The sequence below is a fragment of the Petromyzon marinus genome, chromosome 11, assembly GCF_048934315.1.
Source record: "Petromyzon marinus isolate PM22_M1 ecotype Great Lakes invasive population chromosome 11, UKy_Petmar_22M1.pri1.0, whole genome shotgun sequence".
NCBI lineage: Eukaryota > Metazoa > Chordata > Hyperoartia > Petromyzontiformes > Petromyzontidae > Petromyzon > Petromyzon marinus.
In genome coordinates this window covers 11337459-11363721 of record NC_133677.1, presented here as the reverse complement: position 1 = coordinate 11363721, position 26263 = coordinate 11337459, and the positions used below count along the sequence as shown (strand labels likewise).

The window sequence follows — 26263 nt, the reverse complement described above, 5'->3', positions numbered from 1 at the left end:
TGTCAGCAAGCACCTATGAAGGCAAGCACAGCACACGAAGAAGTCGCGTGGTAAACACCAGGCCTGGCTGCATTTTTTTCTCTGCAATGCTGTTGTTTACACACCACGCCAGGTACTCGTTTAAGGCTGAGTCGACCTTGGGCAGGTCCAGAACTGGTTCAGATATTCGTCAATTATCCAGTAAAGAAGCTCGGGTCGCCGTGTTCATAGCATCTGCTTTTATCGTATTACAGCACAGTGCATAAAAAAACTATGACACTGATCCCCAAAATGACAAACATCTTCTGTATATTCTTGGTTCTTTCGGTAAAGTCACGTAGAAGGGAAACAATAAAATAATGAAAATATAAAACAATAAAATTATCACGACGTTTCGACTGCAACACAAGCAATCATCATCAGGTGTGAAAACCACAACAAGAAATTACTGTCGGGACAAGTGCTGTTAGCGAGTAGCACCTATGAAGGCCGCCACGGCACAGAAACTCACAACCACACACACATATGTAACATACGTATACGATACATACAAGAATATCCAACTAGGCACATATAAATGAGTGGGAGTTCAACAGCACAGTTGGCTATAGTTGTGTTCTAAGTACTCGTGTTTACGTATTGCGACGGGTACACTTTTAGCAAAGTTAACCGAGGCGAGGCCCAAGCCAGGCATCAACATCGATAGCCACTTCTTTGGCACAAAGGCACAAACTGTGTCTCCCTGGATCCAGTAAGCCCGAGTGGGTGCGTTCATCTCCACTGACATCCCTGTGCAAGCACTGGTCATAATTCCGTGTTTACATTCGTGGGGCCCATTCCTCCAGAGGGCACCGCTCCTGGGTCCGCGCACGGTGCTGCTCATGTTAGTGGTCTAGGTGGGACGATGGGCTCGGCTGATCCCCAGGTTGTGATGAGCGGCCATCCAATTATAATCGAGATACTGCTGGATGAGGCCCATCTACGAGAACGATTGTCTGTGCTGGTTTTACCCCACAGTGAAACAAGCACACTGCTGCTTCCCAAACGAATACTCACACGCACGCGCAAAGTCAAAGCTCCTCCATATAACCTTGACAGACTGTAGGGACAAGTGATGTTAGCGAGCACCTATGAAGGGAAGCGGTGGTGTAGCGGTTAGCGCGTTGCGCTACAAACCCGGCGACCCGAGTTGAATTCCCGCTCACGGCCAACACCAGTCACAATGATCTGAATCGGTCATGGGCCTCCCCCAGGTCGGCTCAGCCTCAAATGAGTACCTGATGCGGTTTGTGTAAACATCGGCACTAGGGAGACAAAGACGGCCGGAGGTGGTGCTGGTCACCCACCCCCTCATGCGCCGTGTTGGCCTTCATAGGTGCTCGCACGCACGCACTCACACATACATACATACACACACACATAAGTGCGCACAGACACGTGCACACACCATGCACGTAAAAAAAAGCAGCTTCTCTCAGCGAGTCCACTTTAAACAAACAAAATTCTGCGGAGCCGCTAATCAATCCTTCTTCACTTAATTCGGGGCCCGTTTTAAGCCACTTGTAGGTGAAATTGCAGCAGGTGGCACACACAAAGCACGGTGCGAGCTGGGGTCGCGGTGTATTTAGAAAACGAATTAAGCAGTGCATTAATGCACATGATTGTTAACCCCCCTCCACACATTCCCGCTTTTGTGCGTGGCCTAATGCCCGAGGCCGGAGCCACCTCGTGTACGTCAGCGCCTCCAAGCTACACGGCAACCCACCCCCCCCCCCACACTCCCCACCACCGCACGCAATCGGTGCGCGGGGGGCACATGTCAAGAGGCCGGCAGAGGCGATTCACGTCAACTCTCATGCTCTCGATCGAGAGTGACGCGGCTTCCACATTAGGGTGGCTTGCTAACAGCACTTGTCCCAGCGGTGGGTTGTGTGCGGCACCGACAGTCCACACTGCTGGGCCACGGCTGCAGTGTCACATCCGAACGGCCATCATCGCTCCGCGCGGAGCCGAGAACTGCGACGTCGACAACAAGGAGACGGCCGAGCGCCGCCGGTGGTGGCCACGATGCCGCATCGAGTGCGGGCAGCGTGCGGGCCGCGTGTTCGTTCGGCGAGGAAAACGCTTCCTCTCTATAGTACCCTCAAGCACGGGCTGCGACGCCCCAATTAATAAGCGCGCACATGAAACGCATTCAAATTTTACCTTCTTTAAAAAAAAGCCAAATAATAATAAAGAGTCAAGTTCAGCGGGTTCAAACTTCGTGCATTCGAAAATATAAATGCCTTTCCGGTAATTTGCAATCAGCTTTCGCGTGACTCTTGCACGTTAGAGGTTCAGGCAAAAAGCACTCACCGGTGGATTTGATCATTCTCATTTACAGGTGCATGAAGAGTGGAGTGTTCTCCGCTGAGTGCAAGGGAGTTGCTGATTAAATGTTGTTCCCTACCCCCTTGTGATACATAAAGGAAGCCTCCATTTAAAAAGCTATTTGGTGACATTTAATTGCATTATCAAAACAATAATTGATCCGAGAAAATACAAACGTTCAAATCTCTGAAATCCTAGCTGCTGGCCACAAGGCTGCGTATCAAAATTTGTCATCGTTAGCCGTATTCTATCCACTGATAAGACAAAGATCTCCGCATGCCATTGCAATCCCTCACTGTTGTGCAATGTCATAATACACAGCTCCTGCACGTGTATGTGTACGCATGTGGAACTTCTTTCGCACCGTACGTAGCCAACCGTGCTAATCGGAGATGCGGGGGAAGGACAAGAAACTAAACACTAGAATCAGTTCTAAATAAAAAAAAAGTTTGAATTCTAGATTTAAAAGTGCGTATCTCCAGTGGCTTCCTAAAATCGGAAAGGCGTTGCAGACAGCCGCAGAAGCGCGTTGGAAAGTGCGCGATGCAGCCACCGTCTTTGTCCGATGGTTAGCCAAAAGGCACCGTTGCGAGGATGACTGGACTTCGAGTGATGGCTTATGCTCCTTGAGCTCATTGCGGAAGCGAGATGTATTGTCACCTCCAAGGTGGTCATCCTCTTGACAAGTTCCCTCTCTTGGTTGCCATTAATTCACCAGTCTTGCCCATGGGGAATCAACCCTTTTACAATGATTAACATTCACGATCATGTCTCATTCGTTTTTTGCTATCTGATCGATTTTTTTTTATTCTTGCTGTCTTTGAATATATTTTCCAGTGTGCATCTATCCAACTGTTGTTCTGATATCTTTGTTAGTGTGCATGTTTCCAATCCATGGCTTAGCAGGTGATAGTTTGCTACACGACATCTGTGAAACAGAGCTTTGTAGCTCATCAGATTACTCCGGTCTCAAAAATTCTGATATGCAATGATTGGAAACTTTCCTAATTATGCACAGGTTCAGTCGTGCAAAATGCACTCCAACCTGACCTCGCTCTCCATCTGTATCACGTAATTTTGACTCTGGTCCGCCTTCAATAACCTCCGTAATATATACAGTATATAAAATTATATTCTTTACGCGCTGAACTCCATAGTCTAGCAAGGGTACGACTACCACCGTGCATTGCCCATTTCACGTAGCTAGGACCATAGGGCCCTCACCCAGTGAAGACAATTGAAAGGATTTCAGTGCGGCTTTTGCGGTGTGTCTCAAGGTTATGCGGCTGTGACTCCTTTTTCTCCTTACGAACGACTCCCACCAAAGGATTGTAACCTTATTGTGGTGGTGGGGTTTGTGTGTTCCAATGACGCTCAGAGCTATGTCGCCTGGAGTCGTGTACTCCTAGTAGGGTCTTCCTTGTTGAGCAGGTCTTGGGGGAGGTTCCAGACAAATAACGGTCCAAAATAAAGACCCTCATGAATGGTAAAAAAAAAAAATCAGAGAACCTCACCCGGACAAGGGATACAGGGATACACCGCTAGAGCCAGGCCTGGATGTGGTGTTTGCCGGAAAGTTCCCGGTGGCTGGGTGACCCACGTAACCCGGTTGGGCCCAGCCCGTAATGGCTACGTGGCACCATCCTGTGGGCCCACCATCCGCAGGACGAAGGGTGAGGGACGGGTGCGATGCCAGTATGGCAGGGAAAGGGATGGTCTCAGACGGACGAGACGTTGGCGATAGACACTAGCTATTGGGACATGGAATGGTATGTCACTGAGGGGGGAAGGAGCCAGAGCTGTTGGTGGAGGTTGAAAGGTACCGACTAGATATAGTCAAAGATGCTCATGAGTGTACTTGGTACCAGAGCACCTTGGGCTAAAGGTCAATGATTGACTTTATAGTTGCATCATCGGACTTAAGGCCATATGTTCTGGACAATAGGGTGGTGAGAGGGACGGAGCTGTCAACTGATAACCATCTGGTGGTAAGTTAGATCCGTCCCTTGGGGCACTAACCAGATAGACGGACCTGGATCTTGTGTTTGTTTAGAATTGATGTGGTCCTAGACCACATAAATCCCAGACACCCTTCCATTAAATTCACCATGGAAGTGGAGAAAGATGGCAAGCTACCATTCTTGGATGTCCTGTTTGAGAGAAGTCCTGATGGCTCTTTGGGACATTCTGTTTACAGGAAGCCCACCCACAAAGACTCCTACTTGAAACCGGATTCCCACCACCACCCGACTCAGAAGAATTCTCTCATCAAAACGTTCATCCATAGGGCTCATTGCATTTCTGACAAACACCACCTGACTAGTGAATTACAATATGTACATATGGCCTTCAAGATGAATGGCTACTCTGACCGTACCATCTGCCAAGCTGTTTCTCCCACCACACAGAAACAACCACTTGACACTCCGATCAAAATCATCACGTTACCAGACATATCAGGCGTTACTAAAAATATTTCCAAAATTCTAAACACAAGATCCAGGTCCGGTTCAACACAGTGCACAAAATCCGCGATCTGATCCCGTCAGTAAAGGATGTGATTCCTGATCTACAGTACCCCGGTGTTTACAAATTGAGTTGTACCTACGGGGACTGTTATATCGGGGAGACGAAACGACATATCTCTGACCGAATCCGCGAGCACAAATCAGATTTGAAACACGGCAGAACAAATTCTTCTGCCGTAGCTGATCATTGTTACAACGCTGTGGGTGATCATGATATTGTCTTCTCCGACACCAAGGTGCTCTGCACACCTACAGGCTATTATCAGAGGTTTGTCCACAAGGCCATCCAGATTTACAAACATAGACACAACTTCAACCGAGAGGATGGTTCAAATTGAGTAATCACTGTAAAGATGTTTAAAATCAAGTCAAACGTTAGCTGCCTTTCAATTTTTTGTACAGCCATTCCTCAGTTGTTGTATATCATAGTGCCCTTTGATCGCGTTCACAGAGAGCTCGCATCTGGAAGCCCTTTGATGTTATCTCACATTGAGGGCCCTTTGTTGTGAGCCCTTTGTTGTGAGCTCGCACTGGGGGACCCTTTGTTGAGCCCACATCGGGGGGCCCATTGTTGTGAGCTTTGAGAAGTGGGTGTTAGCCGCAGCAATCTATCAAAAGGCTGCTTAGCCCAGCCCTCCCACCCACCCACGCCCCCTTACTGACTCCTCCCCCCTCCCTTAACCTGTATATAATCGAAGGTCATCTCTGAACTGTGCTCCTAACACAGATATTCTGCGTTGACTTTTCCACCTGAAGACGGAAGCTTGTGTTGCCTCCGAAACGTCGTGATTTAATTATTTTCTTTAATTTTGTTTTATTTTATCTACGTGACTTTACCGAATAAAACCAAAGAGTATGAATCCTCGCAGTCACGAAAGCTTCAAATCTAGAAGGAGGCCTGGTTCCCATTTTTAAAAAAGGGGACCAGAGGGTTGCTCCAACTACAGAGGGATCACACTCCTCTGCGTCTCAGGTACAGCCTATGCCAGAGTGCTGGCGAGGAGGCTCTGCCCGGTGGTCGAGCCTCAGATTCAGGTGGAACAATGTGGATCCCGTCATGGTCGTGAAACAATGTGGATCCCGTCATGGTCGTGGAACAATGGACCAGCTCTTTTCTCTCTCACAGATATTTGAGGGGTCATAGGAGTATGCTTCTCCAGTCTACCTTTGCTTTGTAGACTTGGAGAAGGCATATGACTGTGTTCCCTGCAATGCCTTGTGAGAGGTGCTGTAGAAGTATTATGTACTGGTGCTGCTTTTGTGCTGTATCCGGTCCCTTAATTCCCAGAGTGAGAGCTGTGTCTGTATTCTTTGTGTTAAATCAAAGTCGTTCATGGTGGGTGCGTCTTGTCTCCACTCCCGTTTGTGATTTTCATGGACAGGATATCAAGCCGCAGCCGAGGTACGAAGAGTATCCAGAATGGGGGCATGGAGGTGACGTCGCTGCTTTTTGCAGATGACATTGTCCTTTCCTCTTTGACTCATCAGTCTGTTATCTCCAGCATGTACTCCCGGGAGATGGTGGCTTGTTCTCTCTAGGTGAGGCGGAACAGCTGCCTTTAGTGGAAGAGTTTAAGTTCTTCGGGGTCTCTTTCAAGAGTGATGGTAAGTGGCAGCGGGAGATCGGCCGGGGGATCAGTGCGGCATCCACAGTGTTGCGGGGACTACACCATTCCGTGGTAGTGAAGCGGGAGCTGAGTTCTCGAACAAAGCTGTCGGTTTCCAGGTCGATCTACATTCCCACCCTCACCTATGGTCATGAGCTTTGGGTAATGACCGAAAGGATGAGATCGCGGGTACAAGGGGCCGAAATGAGGTTTCTCCGCAGGGTTGCCGGGCTCACTTTCTGTGGTCGGGTGAGGAGCTCCGTAATCCGGGAAAGCCTCAAAATCAAGCGGCTGCTCCTCCGGATCAAGAGGAGCCAGTTGAGGTGGTTCGGGCACCTGGTAAGGATGCCCACCAACAGACTCCCCCTGGATCTCAACCGGGCATGTCCCACTGGGCAAAAACCCAGGGGCCGGCCCAGGACACGCTAGCTGGACTATGTCGTTCAGCTGGCCTGGGAACACCTGGGAATTCCCCAGGAACAGCTAGATTCTGTCGCCAGGGAAAGGGAGGTCTGGACCGCCCTCCTCGATATGCTGACGCCGCGACCCTCACCAGGACAAGCAGACTGAGAAACGAACGAACGAACCCTTAAAACTGTCAGGCAGCATGTGATACATAGTCTACACAAAGCAGCTATTTGTTAGGCTAGGGATAAGCAACTCATCATAATAAAATGAGCCATGAGAACCAAGACAAACTTGTGGTTATAATTTTCAGAATTTCAATTGGTATAATTTCATAGAAACAACAACGAAGATGACAAATAATTGGCAAAAATAAAAAGCACGCAAGCATTTTCCTACGTGTATTAAGGCAGCAATAATTAAAACGGAGCACTTGTAGTTTATAAAATGCCCCCCACCCCCGCCTCTGTTCTGCCATCGGAAATAAATGGGTGCAACACAGTTGGTCAGCTGGCAGGCCACGTGGAGTAAGGGGTTTACACGCAACTCGATGTTACACCACCCATACTAATACGTCTGGCTAGCTCAGAAAAATTCGGCGAAATAACCCTCGAGTTCGGGGTCCTTCCAACAGCAGCAGCAGTGGGCAAGCAATTGCAGGGCTGCATCTTTAGTACTTTTAACCTGAAGCTAAGTTTGTGTTCTTATAGCCTGGAGCAGCTGATTTAAACGGCATCATGAAAACATGGAACATTATCACTCCTTAATATTCAAGGCCACCACAGACGTAACGATTTGCTTCTAACCTATCTTACTCGACTATTGGAACTCACAAGTGCTAGTTCAGAAAAAAATGAGACATCCAATGGAGTATAAATTGTGTTTGTAAAGTAACCACGCATAACTGCGTTGGGAATGGCTGTAAAAGCGACATCAGGTCAAGGGGGAGTGGGTGAAGGATGATCAGAGAATTTGTAAGGTGAGAATAGGTTTTCCTCTTTGTTTGTACGTTACAGGTGGCAGGGGAATTATATACGTGGTGCATTGTTGTAGTGACAAGGGAGAAAATTGAACAAAATTCCATCACAGGTAACCCTCATCTATTCACACGTCAACTATTATATTTCAACCAACCATTCATAATTTTTCACTGTCGTGGTATATGCTGTGCAAAAAACAAAACCCTACGGCTTCGATACGCCATGAAGCTACGACTGTTCACAATATATATTTTACTTTTATTTGCAAAGCTGCTTCGCCATTTCCACTCCAGGATTTAGTGCGAATAGATGAGGTTAAGTCTTTTAACAGTAGAATAGGTTCAGGATGAAGGTCGGCAAACAAGCGAGTCTCACGTGGAAGAAAAGAGCGCGGTCTTATCATGAGACCTCCTTTGCCAGTACCAAAATATAACAATAGGCTTTCCCCCCTTTTTTCTCGCAACAACGCTGACACCTTTTCACAAGGAATCATGTTACCGCATTCACCACAATACTTGTGGTCAGAATGCAAACAAATAACACACTGATAATAGATGCATTGTCCTTGAAACTGATTGGTCCACACCAGAGACAGCTTTCTTTTGAGCCTCGTCTCAAACGGTGTTAGACCTGAGGACGCCAAAAAGCGTACAGCTCAAAGACAATGCACTACCAAAGTAATGAGGGCTTGGGGTAAGCATTTACATCATGAGACCTCCTTTGAATCTAGTTTCAAGTATTAACTTCATTTTTTATTTCAGCAGGTAAGGCCCATCGAGCTATATTGCTGTTTTTCAGAAGTGACCTGGCCACAAATGATAGCTCAACAAAGTTTCAAGTTTCATTTATTAGGTATAGCCCTGTGAGCCATGCGGCTCTTGAGTCTGGTGCAACCACAACAAACAAAATATGAACACAGAACATCTTAAAGCGACGACGCGCAACAGAAACATCCTGGATAAACCAGCAAATCTTCCAGAAAAAAAAGGGGAAATGTGTAGCAGCCAGATACTCTCAAGGCATGTTTATACATGTGGAGGGAAAAATCTAAGGATCTGGAGAAAAATTCATCTCTGATTAACCAAAGCATGGTGTTGCATTCTGGGAATGCTTTGCTACTGCCACTCCTTTTCCAGAAATAAGGGTGTTCCCTGTTTGCTATGATTCAGTCCGAAAAATGCTAATTATTGCAGTTTCAAAGATCTCCCGTATAGCCTTAACAGACTTTTGGGGCAAATGCTGTTCGTGAGCACATATGAAGGCTGGCACGGGACACAATGGGGTGGGTGGCCAGCACCACACCTGGTCGCCTTTGTCTCCATGAGTGGCGATGTTAACACCCTTAACCAGGTACTCGTTTGAGGCTGAGTCGACCGAGGGGAGGCCCAGGACCGGTTCTGATAATCGTCATTGGTGTGGGCCGTGAACGGGAATTGAACTCGGATCACGGGGTTCATAGCACAGCGCGCTGAGCACTGCGCCACCGCTCCCCACTCTACACACAAACACACACGCGTATACTCACCGAATGAAATCAGTGCAGTGTGTGCAAGTTACGTGCATGTGCAAGAGCACAACCACGCGTATATTTTATTATTGAGTTTAACAGCAACAAATCAAAGCTGAATGTCAGGCCAACACTGTGGCAATAATACTGTCGACGTTGGAAGAACTGATCGGCTAAGTCAACACAATGTGGCATCACAACCTACATTGTGACCACAAGCATTTTATCGAGTGTGCCAACCTAACATATATCTCGTTATTCTTATTGTGCAATATGCAATGATCCACTTACTGGATGCACGCCTCCCCTCATGCCATATGGCTCGTAGGGGTTAAGTGACCATACTTCACCACGATGGTCAGTATGGGTGAACAGTGAAGATGGGGAGCATAGGTGTGAAAGCGTACGAGTACAATACGACACTGGATTTTGATGCACTACCCTCTGCTGCCAATAAAATAGCCTATAACACCTGTTATACATGCCGTTCACCCATCAGAGCCCTATACAGGCTCAGAAGCAGCTTAGTTTCTGATATCTGATTAGATTGATATCTGATTAGAGGGTATTCAAGACGATTTTATCATTGGCTATAATAATCCTGATGAGAATGACACTATTCCATGAGCATACAAATGGGTACTATATGACACGGGTGCTTTAACATCTTCCTAAAGGACACACTCATTTTTTCTGTGATAACACCTATACTTATCATTAGAACCGCGTAGCCACCCTCGTTCAGTGTGGGTTGAAGACGAGAGAAACGATAATTGTGAACGACACGTGCCTCCTTAAAATAAACGAGCCGCTTTGCTTATCAATCCCCCTCGGGGCTCCTTGAAGACCTTTGTTGCTGAGTTTTTTGCCCTTTTCCACGGGCACTGCAACGAGGGGCAGTTCCATTTGTTGCGAGGTTGCATCATGACAACAACTTAAGACAATGGGTGCAATGTACGCTATGTGCGGATTCTGCAGTTCAACGGATAGCAATAATCAGAGTTCAAAGTCAAATGTCAATCTACCGGTAAATGAAGGCTTCCCCACCGTGAATGGCTCATGGAGTACGTTCGACTATACTTCACCATAAACGTCAGTGCGGGTTGGTGACCGGACTGGTTCAGATTTCACTCACAACTGATGTGAGCCGTGGTCGGGAATCCAACTCACATTCTGGGTTCGTAACGCATAGCCACAGCGCCACACTTCCACTCCCCCGCACATGGATGATAAGTGTTACCCTACTCCAACAGGCGTGGGAGGGGGCGCTCAACTCCGATTAGCGCGGTTGGCCACGTACGGTGCGAAAGACGTTCAGACGTACATACGTACGACTCCCGTCGATTTTCTGAATGAATCGGATAGCCTCGGCTAAACTCACGACCTTCCGACCGCGATCCCAGTTGCGCTGAGCGCAGTGCGTGGGGGGCCCCCTCTGGGTCATACCTGTGAGCGCACGAGCGCCTCAAAGCTGGGCTGAAAGTAGTCGGCTCGGCTCGTGTAGAGCTGCGGCATCTCCTCCAGCAGGGCCTTGTTCCTCTGTTCAAACTCCTCCCGTACAGGCTTCATCTCCTCACGCGACTGTGTGTACACATGCAAAGACAAAGACCCACCCGTATAGCCTTAACAGACTGTTGGGGGGCAAGTGCTGTTAGCAAGCACCTATGTGTGTACACATGCAAAGACAAAGACCCACCCGTATAGCCTTAACAGACTGTTGGGGGCAAGTGCTGTTAGCAAGCACCAATGTGTGTACACATGGAAAGACAAAGACCACCCGTATAGCCTTAACAGACTGTTGGGGGCAAGTGCTGTTAGCAAGCACCTATGTGTGTACACATGGAAAGACAAAGACCCACCCGTATAGCCTTAACAGACTGTTGGGGGCAAGTGCTGTTAGCAAGCACCTATGTGTGTACACATGGAAAGACAAAGATCACCCCGTATAGCCTTAACAGACTGTTGGGGGCAAGTGCTGTTAGCAAGCACCTATGTGTGTACACATGGAAAGACGAAGATCACCTCGTATAGCCTTAACAGACTGTTGGGGCAAGTGCTGTTAGCAAGCACCAATGTGTGTACACATGGAAAGACAAAGATCACCCCACAGAGCCTTAACAGACTGTTGGGGGCAAGTGCTGTTAGCAAGCACCTATGTGTGTACACATGCAAAGACAAAGATCACCCGTATAGCCTTAACAGACTGTTGGGGGCAAGTGCTGTTAGCAAGCACCTATGTGTGTACACATGCAAAGACGAAGACCCACCCGTATAGCCTTAACAGACTGTTGGGGGCAAGTGCTGTTAGCAAGCACCTATGTGTGTACACATGGAAAGACGAAGATCACCTCGTATAGCCTTAACAGACTGTTGGGGCAAGTGCTGTTAGCAAGCACCTATGTGTGTACACATGGAAAGACAAAGACCCACCCGTATAGCCTTAACAGACTGTTGGGGGCAAGTGCTGTTAGCAAGCACCTATGTGTGTACACATGCAAAGACGAAGACCCACCCGTATAGCCTTAACAGACTGTTGGGGCAAGTGCTGTTAGCAAGCACCTATGTGTGTACACATGGAAAGACAAAGACCCCCCGTATAGCCTTAACAGACTGTTGGGGGCAAGTGCTGTTAGCAAGCACCTATGTGTGTACACATGGAAAGACAAAGATCACCCGTATAGCCTTAACAGACTGTTGGGGGCAAGTGCTGTTAGCAAGCACCTATGTGTGTACACATGGAAAGACAAAGACCCCCCCACAGAGCCTTAACAGACTGTTGGGGCAAGTGCTGTTAGCAAGGACCTATGTGTGTACACATGCAAAGACAAAGACCACCCGTATAGCCTTAACAGACTGTTGGGGGCAAGTGCTGTTAGCAAGCACCTATGTGTGTACACATGCAAAGACGAAGACCCACCCGTATAGCCTTAACAGACTGTTGGGGGCAAGTGCTGTTAGCAAGCACCTATGTGTGTACACATGGAAAGACGAAGATCACCTCGTATAGCCTTAACAGACTGTTGGGGCAAGTGCTGTTAGCAAGCACCTATGTGTGTACACATGGAAAGACAAAGACCCCCCGTATAGCCTTAACAGACTGTTGGGGGCAAGTGCTGTTAGCAAGCATCTATGTGTGTACACATGGAAAGACAAAGATCACCCGTATAGCCTTAACAGACTGTTGGGGGCAAGTGCTGTTAGCAAGCACCTATGTGTGTACACATGGAAAGACAAAGACCCCCCCACAGAGCCTTAACAGACTGTTGGGGCAAGTGCTGTTAGCAAGGACCTATGTGTGTACACATGCAAAGACAAAGACCACCCGTATAGCCTTAACAGACTGTTGGGGCAAGTGCTGTTAGCAAGCACCTATGTGTGTACACATGGAAAGACAAAGATCACCCGTATAGCCTTAACAGACTGTTGGGGGCAAGTGCTGTTAGCAAGCACCTATGTGTGTACACATGGAAAGACAAAGATCACCCGCAGAGCCTTAACAGACTTTTGGGGCAAGTGCTGTTAGCAAGCACCTATGTGTGTACACATGAAAAGACAAAGACCCCCCACAGAGCCTTAACAGACTGCTGGGGCAAGTGCTGTTAGCAAGCACCTATGTGTGTACACATGGAAAGACAAAGACCCCCCGTATAGCCTTAACAGACTGTTGGGGCAAGTGCTGTTAGCAAGCACCTATGTGTGTACACATGGAAAGACAAAGATCACCCGCAGAGCCTTAACAGACTGTTGGGGCAAGTGCTGTTAGCAAGCACCTATGTGTGTACACATGCAAAGACAAAGATCACCCGTATAGCCTTAACAGACTGTTGGGGCAAGTGCTGTTAGCAAGCACCTATGTGTGTACACATGGAAAGACGAAGATCACCCGCAGAGCCTTAACAGACTGTTGGGGGCAAGTGCTGTTAGCAAGCACCTATGTGTGTACACATGGAAAGACAAAGATCACCCGTATAGCCTTAACAGACTGTTGGGGCAAGTGCTGTTAGCAAGCACCTATGTGTGTACACATGGAAAGACAAAGACCCCCCACAGAGCCTTAACAGACTGTTGGGGCAAGTGCTGTTAGCAAGCACCTATGTGTGTACACATGGAAAGACAAAGATCACCCGCAGAGCCTTAACAGACTGTTGGGGCAAGTGCTGTTAGCAAGCACCTATGTGTGTACACATGGAAAGACAAAGACCCCCCCACAGAGCCTTAACAGACTGTTGGGGCAAGTGCTGTTAGCAAGCACCTATGTGTGTACACATGGAAAGACAAAGACCCCCCCACAGAGCCTTAACAGACTGTTGGGGCAAGTGCTGTTAGCAAGCACCTATGTGTGTACACATGGAAAGACAAAGACCCCCCGTATAGCCTTAACAGACTGTTGGGGCAAGTGCTGTTAGCAAGCACCAATGTGTGTACACATGCAAATACAAAGACCCCCCACAGAGCCTTAACAGACTGTTGGGGCAAGTGCTGTTAGCAAGCACCTATGTGTGTACACATGGAAAGACAAAGACCCCCCGTATAGCCTTAACAGACTGTTGGGGCAAGTGCTGTTAGCAAGCACCAATGTGTGTACACATGGAAAGACAAAGACCCCCCACAGAGCCTTAACAGACTGTTGGGGCAAGTGCTGTTAGCAAGCACCTATGTGTGTACACATGGAAAGACAAAGACCCCCCCACAGAGCCTTAACAGACTGTTGGGGCAAGTGCTGTTAGCAAGCACCTATGTGTGTACACATGGAAAGACAAAGACCCCCCCGCAGAGCCTTAACAGACTGTTGGGGCAAGTGCTGTTAGCAAGCACCTATGTGTGTACACATGGAAAGACAAAGACCCCCCGTATAGCCTTAACAGACTGTTGGGGCAAGTGCTGTTAGCAAGCACCTATGTGTGTACACATGGAAAGACAAAGACCCCCCGCAGAGCCTTAACAGACTGTTGGGGCAAGTGCTGTTAGCAAGCACCAATGTGTGTACACATGGAAAGACAAAGATCACCCACAGAGCCTTAACAGACTTTTGGGGGCAAGTGCTGTTAGCAAGCACCTATGTGTGTACACATGGAAAGACGAAGATCACCCGCAGAGCCTTAACAGGCTTTTGGGGGCAAGTGCTGTTAGCAAGCACCTATGAAGGCCGGCACAGCACACGAGGGGGTAGGTGGTCAGCAGCACGGCCGGCCGCCTTTGTCACTCCAGTGGTGATGTTTACACACCGCACCAGGTACTCATTTGAGGCCGAGTCGTCCTAGGGGAGGCCCAGGACCGATTCAGATAATCGCCACTGGTGATGTTGGCCGTGAGCGGGAATTGAAGTCGGGCCACCAGGTTTGTAGCGCAGTGCGCTAACCGCTACACGAATGCTCCCCATGAACGAGACACACAGATGACGATGCCTTCATGGAGCCTTTCTCTCCATTGCTCAACCACTTAGCCCTTCAACACTGGCTGTTTTGCAGAGCCAAACCAGAACCAATCTGTGAAACTAAGGCATCACAAGAAATCTGAATCCGGCCTCGAGCCAAACAGGGCGACTCGACTTATCCATTGCGTGCGACATCAGCGACACAGCTCGGGATTCTGCAGTGTAAAAAAAACAACAACCCTGGTGCCTCCTGAGCCATGCCAGGCTGAGCCCTGCACAGCTCGGTTGCACAGCGGTAAAGGGGTGGCCAGAAACAAAGAGGGAGCCACGTGAAGGACAGTTAATGAGAGTTGATATGCTACGTACATTTTTTTTCAAGTATTAAATTATTAAAGTGTTTTTGTGCATTATTCCCAACACGGGCCACCAAACTCTCCATAGCATGATGATTACCACAGTCTTGAATTCGTCTCACCCACAACTGTGGTATTGGGACAGATGGACTATGTGATAACGGAATGACAGGTTGCAAACTTGAGCTGTGTGACGAGTATGTTTTGCCCTGCTGTGGGGCTGCTTCACTGAGTACAGATGAAAAGAGTCGAGTATTGTTAGTGAGCACCTATTAAGGCAAGTATGTGGTGAGCACTGTGTCAGGCCACCTTGGGTTCTCCAGTGGAGATGTCGACACACTGCACCTGGTGCTTCTTTTAGGCTGTGTTGAAATTGGAAGTTCCAGCCTTTATCGATGATTCTATAGATTATTGTTCTGATTATACAATTTAATACGTAGTCTTTCGCGACTAATTGGCTGCGTCGAGTGGTGGCGGGTTTAACGACACATTTATATTTACGTGATCTAACCCAAAAACCTCTATTACCGATGACACAATGACTGCACATTGATAAATGGCTATTTTAAGTATTTTATTTAAAACGGACAGAAAACATTCTCAATTGTATTTCCAAGCGTGATTATTCGCGTCATGTCACGAAAATAAGTGTCCATTTGGTACTCTTACAGTGCACTCCATCACTCCATGTCAGAGAGAATGGCCCATAGAAGATGATATCATAGAGCTACTTCTGACAAGCAAATCGTGTAAAATCCACACAAGAGTGCTGCACTTTCCATGCTTCCTGCTGCATTCAATCAAATGTTTATTTGTCACACGAAAAGTCCCGTGGTAGCCAGTTACCCAGCTATAGTTTGCAAAGGAGGATCCGTGGTGCATCAGCAGAGAACACGAACAACAACGACATCAGAATGATCCATACGGACGAACCGGTAACATCGGAACAGAGCACGCCAGAGGGTATAGGTAAAACATGATGTGTAAAGTACAAATAATTCACAATATTAACACAATAAACAGGGATTTTGGGATTACTCATTCCATGACAGTCAAAACAAAAAAAAGAGCTTTTTTCATGAAGTCATATGTGACTATCAACTTAATAACCCAGATTGATAAATTGTGGCTGAAACTGGGAATCCAACCCAGGAACTTAAATGGTGCTGGTTCAGTGCCCTGACCCCTGAACTAACAAGCCACCTTGGTTTTTCAGCAAACACACGTTTACACATGTGTAGTGAGTCCAACTGAGTTATCTTGGGAGCAACACTATTTATTCACACAACAGCACAAACATAACACGACCTACGCTCGGATCTCGAACCCCCATCTAACCACGCTACGGCAGAACTAGACAGGGTTCGCTATCCCGGTCCGGACCACAAGCTGGGTCCCGGACCGCGTGGCTAGAGGCTTCTTCTCCCTGACGTGGATCTTCGAACACCAACACTTGAAGAACCCCGAGCTCCTCACGGAGCTCTCATTATATACCCCCGGGCTGGGGCTGGCTCCGCCCTTAGCCCCGCCCACCTTCCAGGCTTCTCGAGCTCCTTCTCAAATGTTCCCGAGAGCTCTCTGGGACCACGTGACCGCTCCTCGGCCCCCGTCCACCGGTGGCCCCCCTCCAGTGTCGTCCGGTCACGTGACAACAGGTCAGCCAGAGTACCATGCACCAGAGCTACCCTGGTTGGCTGACGCTTGCTCTCGCTCCCTCGCTGGGAGCCGGCACCCCATACTGCTCGCGGTGCCTCCGCGCTAACCAGCGCTCACCCAACCACCGCTAGAGTTGCTACTGCAGCCCGCAACCCGGGCTGCCCATAATCACAACGTTACCGGCCGTAAGACTTCGCAAATCCCGGCACCACACAGTGACAAGTACAGTCACGACACATGTATGATGTGCACACACACACACACATATATATTCTCAATTAAATGCAAAAAATATATCATGAAAAAGGAAACTCAGTGCCCCCTCTACTAAGTCCGGTGGGTAACTGCATGGTATTTTTAAATTTTCTTTTTACACACTCGGTTTAAGAAACTTACCTATAAATGCGCATGTCGTGGCAAATAACACGGTGGGGCTCGACGGCTTACCAAGAATGCATTGCGCTCAGAAGACAACAAAGCTCAGGGGGGCTCACGAGAGAGAGTAAAAATGCTGACTCAAGTGGAACAGACTTGGAACCTAAATTTTGATTTAAAGCTTTCGTGACTGCAGTAATTCATATTCTTAGTTCTTTCGGTAAAGTCACGTTGAAGGGAAACAATAAAATAATAAAATATATATAAAACAATAAAAATTCTCACGACGTTTCGACCATAACACAAACGGTCGTCACACCTGATGACCCTTCAACGTGACTTTACCGAAAGAACTAAGAATATGAATAAGACTTTGAACCGTTTACATCTCAGCACTCGGTATTGACCCAGACACCTGCGAGGTGTCAGGTGCAGTAAGGAACACCCAACATGCCCCGGCTTGGGTGACAGAAACTACGCAGCCTCTTGGCCCAAGTGCATATCTTTTAAAGGGGGCATTAAGCATAATATGATCCAAAGACATCTTGTAGGCAAGCCAGGGTCTCAGGGCGACCATCCATTTATTAAACCATCCAGTAAAAATAAAAAAGTGCTTCTACAACGTGCGAAGCCGCTTTGCTGGTATGTTACCCATTAGTGACTGCTAAGAAGTTTATACGGGGGGGGGGGGGGGGGGGCGATGTAATGGGCAGGGGAGATAAGGTGGGGATTTTTGTGTTTGTTTTATACGTTTAGTCCCCTAGTGCCAATGTCCACCACATCTTACTTCAATCAGGTCCAGGGTGTGGGTGGGTGGGTGGATGAGAACGGATTTGGCTATGTATGGCCATGCTTACTCACTTCCTGCCAGAACACATGGCCAGCTCGATCGCCAGTGCGTACCAAAAGCAAAGGAAATTCGAATGTCAAAATTAATTGTACTCATTTTACAAGATGTGTGTGTGTGTATATGAGAAAACATAACCGTTTTCAATATATGCAATAAAGTACATTATGTAACACCCTGCTCAGACAAGGAATGGGTTTGGTGCTGATCTTTGTTGGCTACTGTGAAGCCAGTGGCTACATACCCACATGCCTATGCTACGGACCAGTCTGTTCACTTCCTGCAAAACAGTATTAATTTTAACCAGCATGGAAGAATGATGGGTCACGTTCATTCCCGTCTGGGATATGGATTCAGAACATTCTGGTGGGTTAAGCACTTTCATTAGCGCGATCCAGCAAAAGTACGTTGTCACTACCCTGTAAGTTTGTAACACATCTGTCTCTGTACAAACGTCTTCTTCTTCTTTTACAAATGAGCAAATACTGTATCGACCCATGCAGCGTAATTCAAACCAGAATAACCTTTGGAAAATTACAGGACGATAATGGTTGGATGATCTTTGACCTTCAAAGAACATTTTTTTAATCTACTCATCTGATTTTCGTATTATATTAACCACTAAGTTTCCATCAAACTTGAGTTTCCAGCATCCTGGAACAACAAACAGGCGTCTTGATTGCAAACTAAAACAATCCCCTGCTGAAGGGAGTGGCGATACTCATCTCCACGAGCAGCCTTGAGTTGGAAATTCCACATTCCTATGGTAGGGATCAATTAAAACTATGAACTAAAACATTTTTTATTTTACCAGGTAACGCCCACTGAGCTACAAATCTCTTTTTAGAAGCGACCTGGCCACAAATGATAGCTCAACGAAGTGGCTTATCTATGTTGAAATTTACAGCGGCCAAATACTCTAAATACACGTTGACTCTAAATGTGAAGGGAAAAACCGGAGGACCCGGAGAAAAATACATGCCACCACGGATAGAGAGACATGCAAACTCCAAATATACAGCAGGCGTCAGGGTCGGGATCGAACCCATAACCTCCTGTATACCAGGCGAGGGAGTTTCCACAGGATAAGCCACTTTGTTGGGCTACCATTTGGGTCAGGCCACTTGTGAAAAATAGCTGTATAGCTTAGTGAGAGCCTTACCTGAAGCACTTCTGCGGCCGTCTGGAACGCTCTTCCTTCCGATATTAGGAAGCCACTGGAACTATGCAACACTAAATCTAGATTGAAAACTAATGTCTTTCGAATTACTTTTTTGTGTTACGTTTGTTGTACCTCCCCCGTACCTTTCATTAGCATGGTTGGCTACGTACGGTGTGAAAGAAGTTAAGCATACAAAGGTATTGTTCATTTTCGATACCGCCAACACCAGCCAGTGACCACGTCTGATGACCACCTCTGATTACCAACACGCCCAACCCCAGCCAAGTGACCACCCTGAGAGTTATTGGCGATGGTCTTGGGGAGTCTCGAGCGCCGATGATAGTTACCCGTGGGATCAGTGGGTCCATTCTCTCCCGAGTTTTTTTGCCGACGATGTTGCCCTTTTTGATTCGTCCCCTTTGCGCCTTCCCACTGTCTGCTTGCCCCTGTCCACTGTCTGCTTGCCCCTGTCGTTACGTTTGTTTCCTGCGTCCTGCAAGGCGCACGGCGACGTGTTGCCACGCAAGCAACGGCATAAATGCGATCCCTCTCGTCAACCTTACGCGATTACAAACACACACAAGCTCCCGTTTGCACATGCATAATACACACACTTACACATGCCAAACAGGAATGACCTCCTTACTATGCTTTTGACCAGAGCAGCTAGGCTAAGGAAAAAAAGACGCAAAAAAGTCATGATGCAACCTAACGGGCAAACCATGCTGCAAGTCAACAGTGAACCACATGCCTAAATGTGTATGTGCACAGCCAACAAGGTTGTATTCACACACATATAGGAATACATCTTTAAATAACGGTAAAAAAAAGTTATGCAACAGTCACAATGTCATTCACAAAGCTATGCACCTTTTAAAATGCATATACCTTACAAATATTAAAAATATATTAAAAAAGCACATTTCTTTGCAAACTACTGTGGTGCAGTGTGCACAGCACGAGCCGTGAAGCAGCGACGGGGAAATCTCAACTCTGCTGCGGGGGGCTCGGATGCTGCCGTGGTGGTTTAACGGTTATCGGCACGCTGGAACCGGAATCCAGAGGCCGCCGGTTTGGTCCGATCTCCCAGCGCAACAGCTGACGCAACGGGGCACGTTTGGCAAATCCCTCGACCTCTGTCCACCCAGCAGTATAAATGGATTCACAAAACAGTTCGTTAATTGGCAGGTAGTGTGTTGGTGGGATAAAGTGTGGCTACTCCCACGTCTTCCAAGACGTAGGGCGTGTGAAAGAGTAGGCCAAATACCGTACTCAGTGGCTCTACAAAGGGCGACAATTGTACGCTCTGCACAAAGTCATGGGCTGAGATGATCGTGACTGGGATTTTGACTCGTAAACTTGAGTGAGCTGAGCATACTATCCACAAATGATATTGTTCACCATGGTGAGTAATGAGAGATAAAAAATGTAATAATGAAACCCAATGCAACTTCCAATACTTTATAATTATGAGTACAATTGGAATTGGTGTCACTCTAATAAGCATCATCAAGACGCTATGATTCACAGACGTAGAGTCTGCTAGTGGGGGGAGGGGGCGGTAGGGGGGCTCGTGATGTTGCTATGTGGTTTACACAATTAGTTAATTAGGTAATTTCCAAGTAATTGAAAAATTCGCTAAAACCATGTAATAGCAATATTAAACAATTACTTAAAAGTAATATCACACAATTTCATTACTGCATAATATTACATGTTTATTTCGATTTAAAGCTTTGGTGACTGCAAGGATTCATCTTCTTTGGTTCTTTCAGTAAAGTCACGTAGAATGAGAATAAAATAATAAATTGATCAAATAAAATAACACAATAATATTCTCACGACGTTTCGGCCACAACACAAGCGGCCTTCATCAGGTGAAGGGACGAGACTGTCTGGTAGGACAGCGCTGGAGTGAAAAAGCCACGCTCAGATCACGACCTTTAAGCTGTGTGAGAAGAAACAAAGCGCCTTGACAAAGGAATTAGCATATAATTTAGCATTGAAATGGCTGAGTGATTAGCTTGTGACTGGTCACAGAAATGCTAAATTCTATGCTAATTCCTTTGTCAAGGGGTGCCTCTGCGGATGTGTATGCTTTAACTTTAACATAGCCATTTCTGTGACCAGTCACAAGCTAATCACTCAGCCATTCCAATGCTAAATTATATGCTAATTCCTTTGTCAAGGCGCTTTGTTTCTTCTCACACAGCTTAAAGGTCGTGATTTGAGCGTGGCTTTTTCACTCCAGCGCTGTCCTACCAGACAGTCTCGTCCCTTCACCTGATGAAGGCCGCTTGTGTTGTGGCCGAAACGTCGTGATAATATTAGTGTTATTTTATTTTATCAATTCATAATTTTATTCTCATTCTACGTGACTTTACCGAAATAACCAAAGAAGATTACATGTTTAATTTACGATAAAAAACAATTCAGAAAGTAATTCAAGAGAATCACAATTAATAGTAATATCTACAAATTCTGAAGAACACTCATATCAACACTCATACCAACACTCAATCGATTCATTTCTCATGCCGCTATCTTTGAGCTCTTAGGTACTTTATTTATATTTATATTTCATGTGGCATATCTGAACGCACAGAGTGGAGCGGTGGCGCAACGGTTAGCGCACTGCGCTACAAACCCAGCGACCAGGGTTCGATTCCCACTCACAGACAACACCAGTGACGATTATCTGAACTGGTCCTGGACCTCCCCTAGGTCGACTCATACACATATATTTGTACGGTTGGCTATGTACGGTGCAAAGTAAGTTCAACATACATACTCAGCCTCAAATGAGTACCTGGTGCGGTGTGTAAACATCTCCGCTGGGGAGACAAAGGCGGCCGGGCGCGGTGCTGGCCACCCACCCCTTTCGTGTGCCGTGCCGGCCTTCATAGGTGCTCACTAACAGTGCTTGCCCCAAAAGTCTGTTAAGGCTACGGAGGGGGATCTTTGTCGAGTGTGTCGGCGCACGTCATCAAAGTTCCCAGTTTAAGGGGGAGGAGCCGTGTGCGTGCTCTGCGAGAAACGCACGGCACTGATAATTCACTGCCACCACATATCACTGTACAGATTCGTTCTCGGTTGCATTCACAATTATTATCGCAGGTCTAAATTAACACGTTTTCAGAACGCGTTGTGATTTCGTGCAATGCTAAATGTACATCATGAAGAAGGCTTCCGCGGACGGTGCCACTGATGCTGTAATAATAATCATTGGGAGGGCCACTAACTGAGAAATGAGGGCAATCGTTCAAATGTGGACTGAGATTAAAACTCTAAAATGAAGAGGCGAACAACAGAAGAGCTTGCTTACGCAAAAGCTGCTTTTGGATAACAAAAATCTACATACCAATGTGCCCGATGGAGACAGTTTAACCAGTGCATACTCTCGCATACTATCACTTATTGATCAGAAACAGACATTGACAAAGGAAAATGGAACAAAAGCTAAAAAGTACGCAAATAACGACAGATTTATGCTTAGAATTACGACTGAAAGACAGAGAAAGGATGACACGTCGATGAGATGAGTTCCTGTTCGAAGAGCGAGATGGATATTGGCATCACAAGGACACCAAAGGCCTTTATTCAGCAGTAAATGCAGCATGACAAATGATGATGAATTTATATTTCATATACACAAATCCTTAAATGTTATTCATATCTGTTACATCTGATAAATACGCGACTATTGTAGAATACGAACATTTTCAATATATTACGAAGCCAATGTAACGGTTCTTTGGGGTTGAGTGGTTACAGTGTAAGCACATTGTGCCCTGAAATTGGTGGCCTGAGTTCTATTCGCGGTCACAGCTAAAATAAGTGTAAAATTTTAACTAAAACGATCATTATTTTTACCAGATAAGGCACACTTAGCTATGTAGCTCTTTTTCAGAAGCGACCTGGCCACAAATGAAAGCTCAACGAAGTGGTTTATCACGTGGAAATTTATAGTAGCCAAATACTCTAAACGCACGATTCTATACGTGGAGGAAAACAACAGAGGTCCCGGAGAAAAATCTACGTGACCACAGGGAGAACATGCAAACTCCAAATATACAGGCGTCAGGGTCAGGATAGAACCCATGACTTCCTAAATACCGGGTGAGGGAGTTAACATCATGCCACTGTGGCGTCCCTCTCATCAACGTGTCAAGTGATATCTGAAACAGGTCCCTGCAGGGTGGGCTGGTAGGACAAGTCTCTGCGCTATTGCTGATTTTACACCCAACAGCACGAGATTTCACTTCGTTAAAGTATTGAAAGGGGACGGACGGACGGACACATTAATCTATTGCAGGCTGGTACACTCAGTTTACAACTTCGTTCCTACCAGTATTAATTCTGGCAGTACCCTTCTTTAATCCGCACTGATCAGTAGAGTAAAGTATGGTCAAACAACCCCTATGACTAAAAGGCATTTACATTAATAAATGCACTATTCAGAGGTGTCAGGCTCAAGCTGTAATAAAAAAAGCTGCTTAGCTTCATAATCCCTAACTCTACAAGTTTACACATTTCAGACTTGTTTTGGGTTTTTTTTGTTGTTTTAAATCAAAGTCTTCATAAACATTACAGTAAATCTGCACGGTATTTTTTTCTTCCCCCCACACAAAAGATTGGGCAGTATTTCTTCATACTATTGTATTGATGTTTCTCATTCGAATGGAGCAATCTCTAAAAGTTTCAAGAAGTTACCAACCAAACTTAAATACACGAGGGCAGACATAAGGGCTTATTTGACGTTATCGTTAACATAAAACAACAACAAACCGAGGCAATGAAAAAAGTGTTCTGGTTTTTTTTGTATGAAAACAACGGCTGGTGAAATCTCGTTTGACCATACAAATGTAGAAGTGTATTGTGGCTGACCGAGTGTTTGGCATTCTTGTGGTTACAATGGCACTGACGGTCACTCAGAGAACAATTCTGGAGGTGTTGAAATCCACAATTTCCAAATGTCCTTTAATTACATTCACGGGAGCTCAATGATGTTCGTAATTTCTTTAAATCCTCTAACTGTAACGTCCCATGTTGATGCATTTTTGATCGATGCATTTACATGCATGTGCTGTATGTGGATTATTCATGGGAAAGTCTCTTTACAATCAAATGAGCGGAAGGCAATACCCTTTCGATACTGGTAGCCCTGGAGTCAGGAGTAAAAATTCCACATTCCATGGGAAAACCACAGATACAAAAAATTAAGGTTATTTTCATTCTAACAATATACATTTTTGTATGCAGAGAAGATAAGTTTGGTGCATTCCTCTAGCCCACAAAAATGTATAAACAGTGCTTTACACAGGAGTAAAAACACGTGTTCAGAATGTTTGTGGCAAACTAAATCAGGCATATATTTGAACCTCCCCTTTTGTGATATTTAAACTATTCAAACATAAACACAGCATCAAAGAGCGCATCCTGGTCGTTAGTAGCCTCAGCTGAAAAAGAAGTTTCACTTGACACTTAAGAAACACTTATTTACATCTAATTTGTCACTCATCTTCCCATACTTTTGTCTGTAGCAGTCATTAATTGGATATGTATGTTGAACTTCTTTGGCACCGTACATAGCGAAATAAAAAGTTATTTAATCTGGCTGTGTGGTAATGTGCCTAAATTACTGAACAATTGAAAGGTTGGGAATTTAATCCTAGTTGGGAGTCAACTCAGCTCATTATCTCTTTGGGGTCTATACAATTAATATCGCTTGGTAGAAAATCAGAACAGTTGTGCTATAAGACCCGGCCTCCTTCATGGGAATGTGGAATTTTAGCCACTGGATCAGGGCCACATTTCTCATTCATTTGCGACTTTGGTTTTTATGATGATCACCCAAAATCACCCAAAACATACTTCATATGAATCTGCAAATCTATTAACATTTCTAGCAACATCTGCAGTCACCGGTACTCAAAGGCCAAAGGCTTTGAGTCTTTGATAACATAAGAGGAATATAATTGCTGCCAAGGCCGCCGCACACAATAAAACAAATGAACACACCTGATGTGTCTTGGCAATGTTTGGTCCCGTCTTTTCACGTTCCTCATACTTCTCCAACTTGGCCTGGAGCTTCTTGCATTCCTGCAGGGCCTGCTCCCGGCGCTTGACTGCCACGTTCAGGCTCGGGAACACGCTGCTGAACCTGACCAACGAGTCACAGGGAGGACCAGAAAGAGCATGGATTAAAACCACAGGTGGCTTGAGGCAATGGCTGGATTCGGACCAACAATAAAACACACGTACAAGCACCAAATACGGGAGCTGTGGTGCTCATTAAAATCGTGGGTACCAGTTTATGCATAATGTATGTTGAACTTCTTTTGCACTGTACGTAACCAACCGTGCTCATTGGAGGTGCAGGGGAAGGACAACAAACTAAACACAAAAAAGTCGTTTTAAAGAACTGAATTCAAAAGCATGTCTGCATAACAGATATGATGTTTGGCTTCCCACAGTGGTACCAATCTTATCAATGCTGGAGAGATTACTTTTGTTGACTCCCTCCACTAGTATTTGAACTCAGACCATGCCATACCAATGTGGAATTTTCACCAACGCCTCCGACACTTCTGGTAGCGATAAAGCACACCTGTGACCTGCCTCTGAGTGGCTCAGAGGCAGATTACCAGTGTCGAGTGTTATTCCATTGCAAATGCATATACTAGGTTTTTGTACCTTGGTAAAAACCTATGTATGAGTCAAAGCCACCATCCCCACAGGAGGTGTCTTTATCATATATATAGATATTTCTAATGCATATTTTTTTTATATATATGTAAAGGAGACTCCTGTGATAGTCGTGGACAGTGGCGTTGATGAAGAAAAATAAGATTTAACTTCACAGCAAGGGCGTAGCAGTATCACGTGTTGCACTCTCTAGAACATTACAGATCTGGCAGCAGACGCAACATCCAAACTCTGCCATCAACAGTACTGGTCGGAATTAAATGTAGACCTTGGCGTTCTACCATAACATAGAGACTAAAACTGTGCACAGCAGTGTTATTCTTTCTGAATCGTGCACATCGTGTAACGTGTGTGACGGAATGAGCTCAAAATTATTGTCCACAAGCGCAAAGCGTCAAATTGGTCCCAAGGC

At 46.2% G+C, this 26263-nt stretch overlaps 1 protein-coding gene across 1 annotated transcript in view; it reads right to left on the bottom strand.

Annotated features, from left to right (window-relative positions):
• The window catches only part of BIN3 (bridging integrator 3), a 168088-nt gene that overhangs the window by 14081 nt on the left and 127744 nt on the right, over positions 1-26263 (bottom strand). The window contains exons 7-8 of the mRNA XM_032952038.2: positions 25165-25306; positions 10823-10957 (exon numbers count right to left, since the gene is read on the bottom strand). Of these exons, the coding sequence (XP_032807929.1) occupies positions 10823-10957; positions 25165-25306 (277 nt within the window). The remainder of the gene's footprint in view (positions 1-10822; positions 10958-25164; positions 25307-26263) is intronic.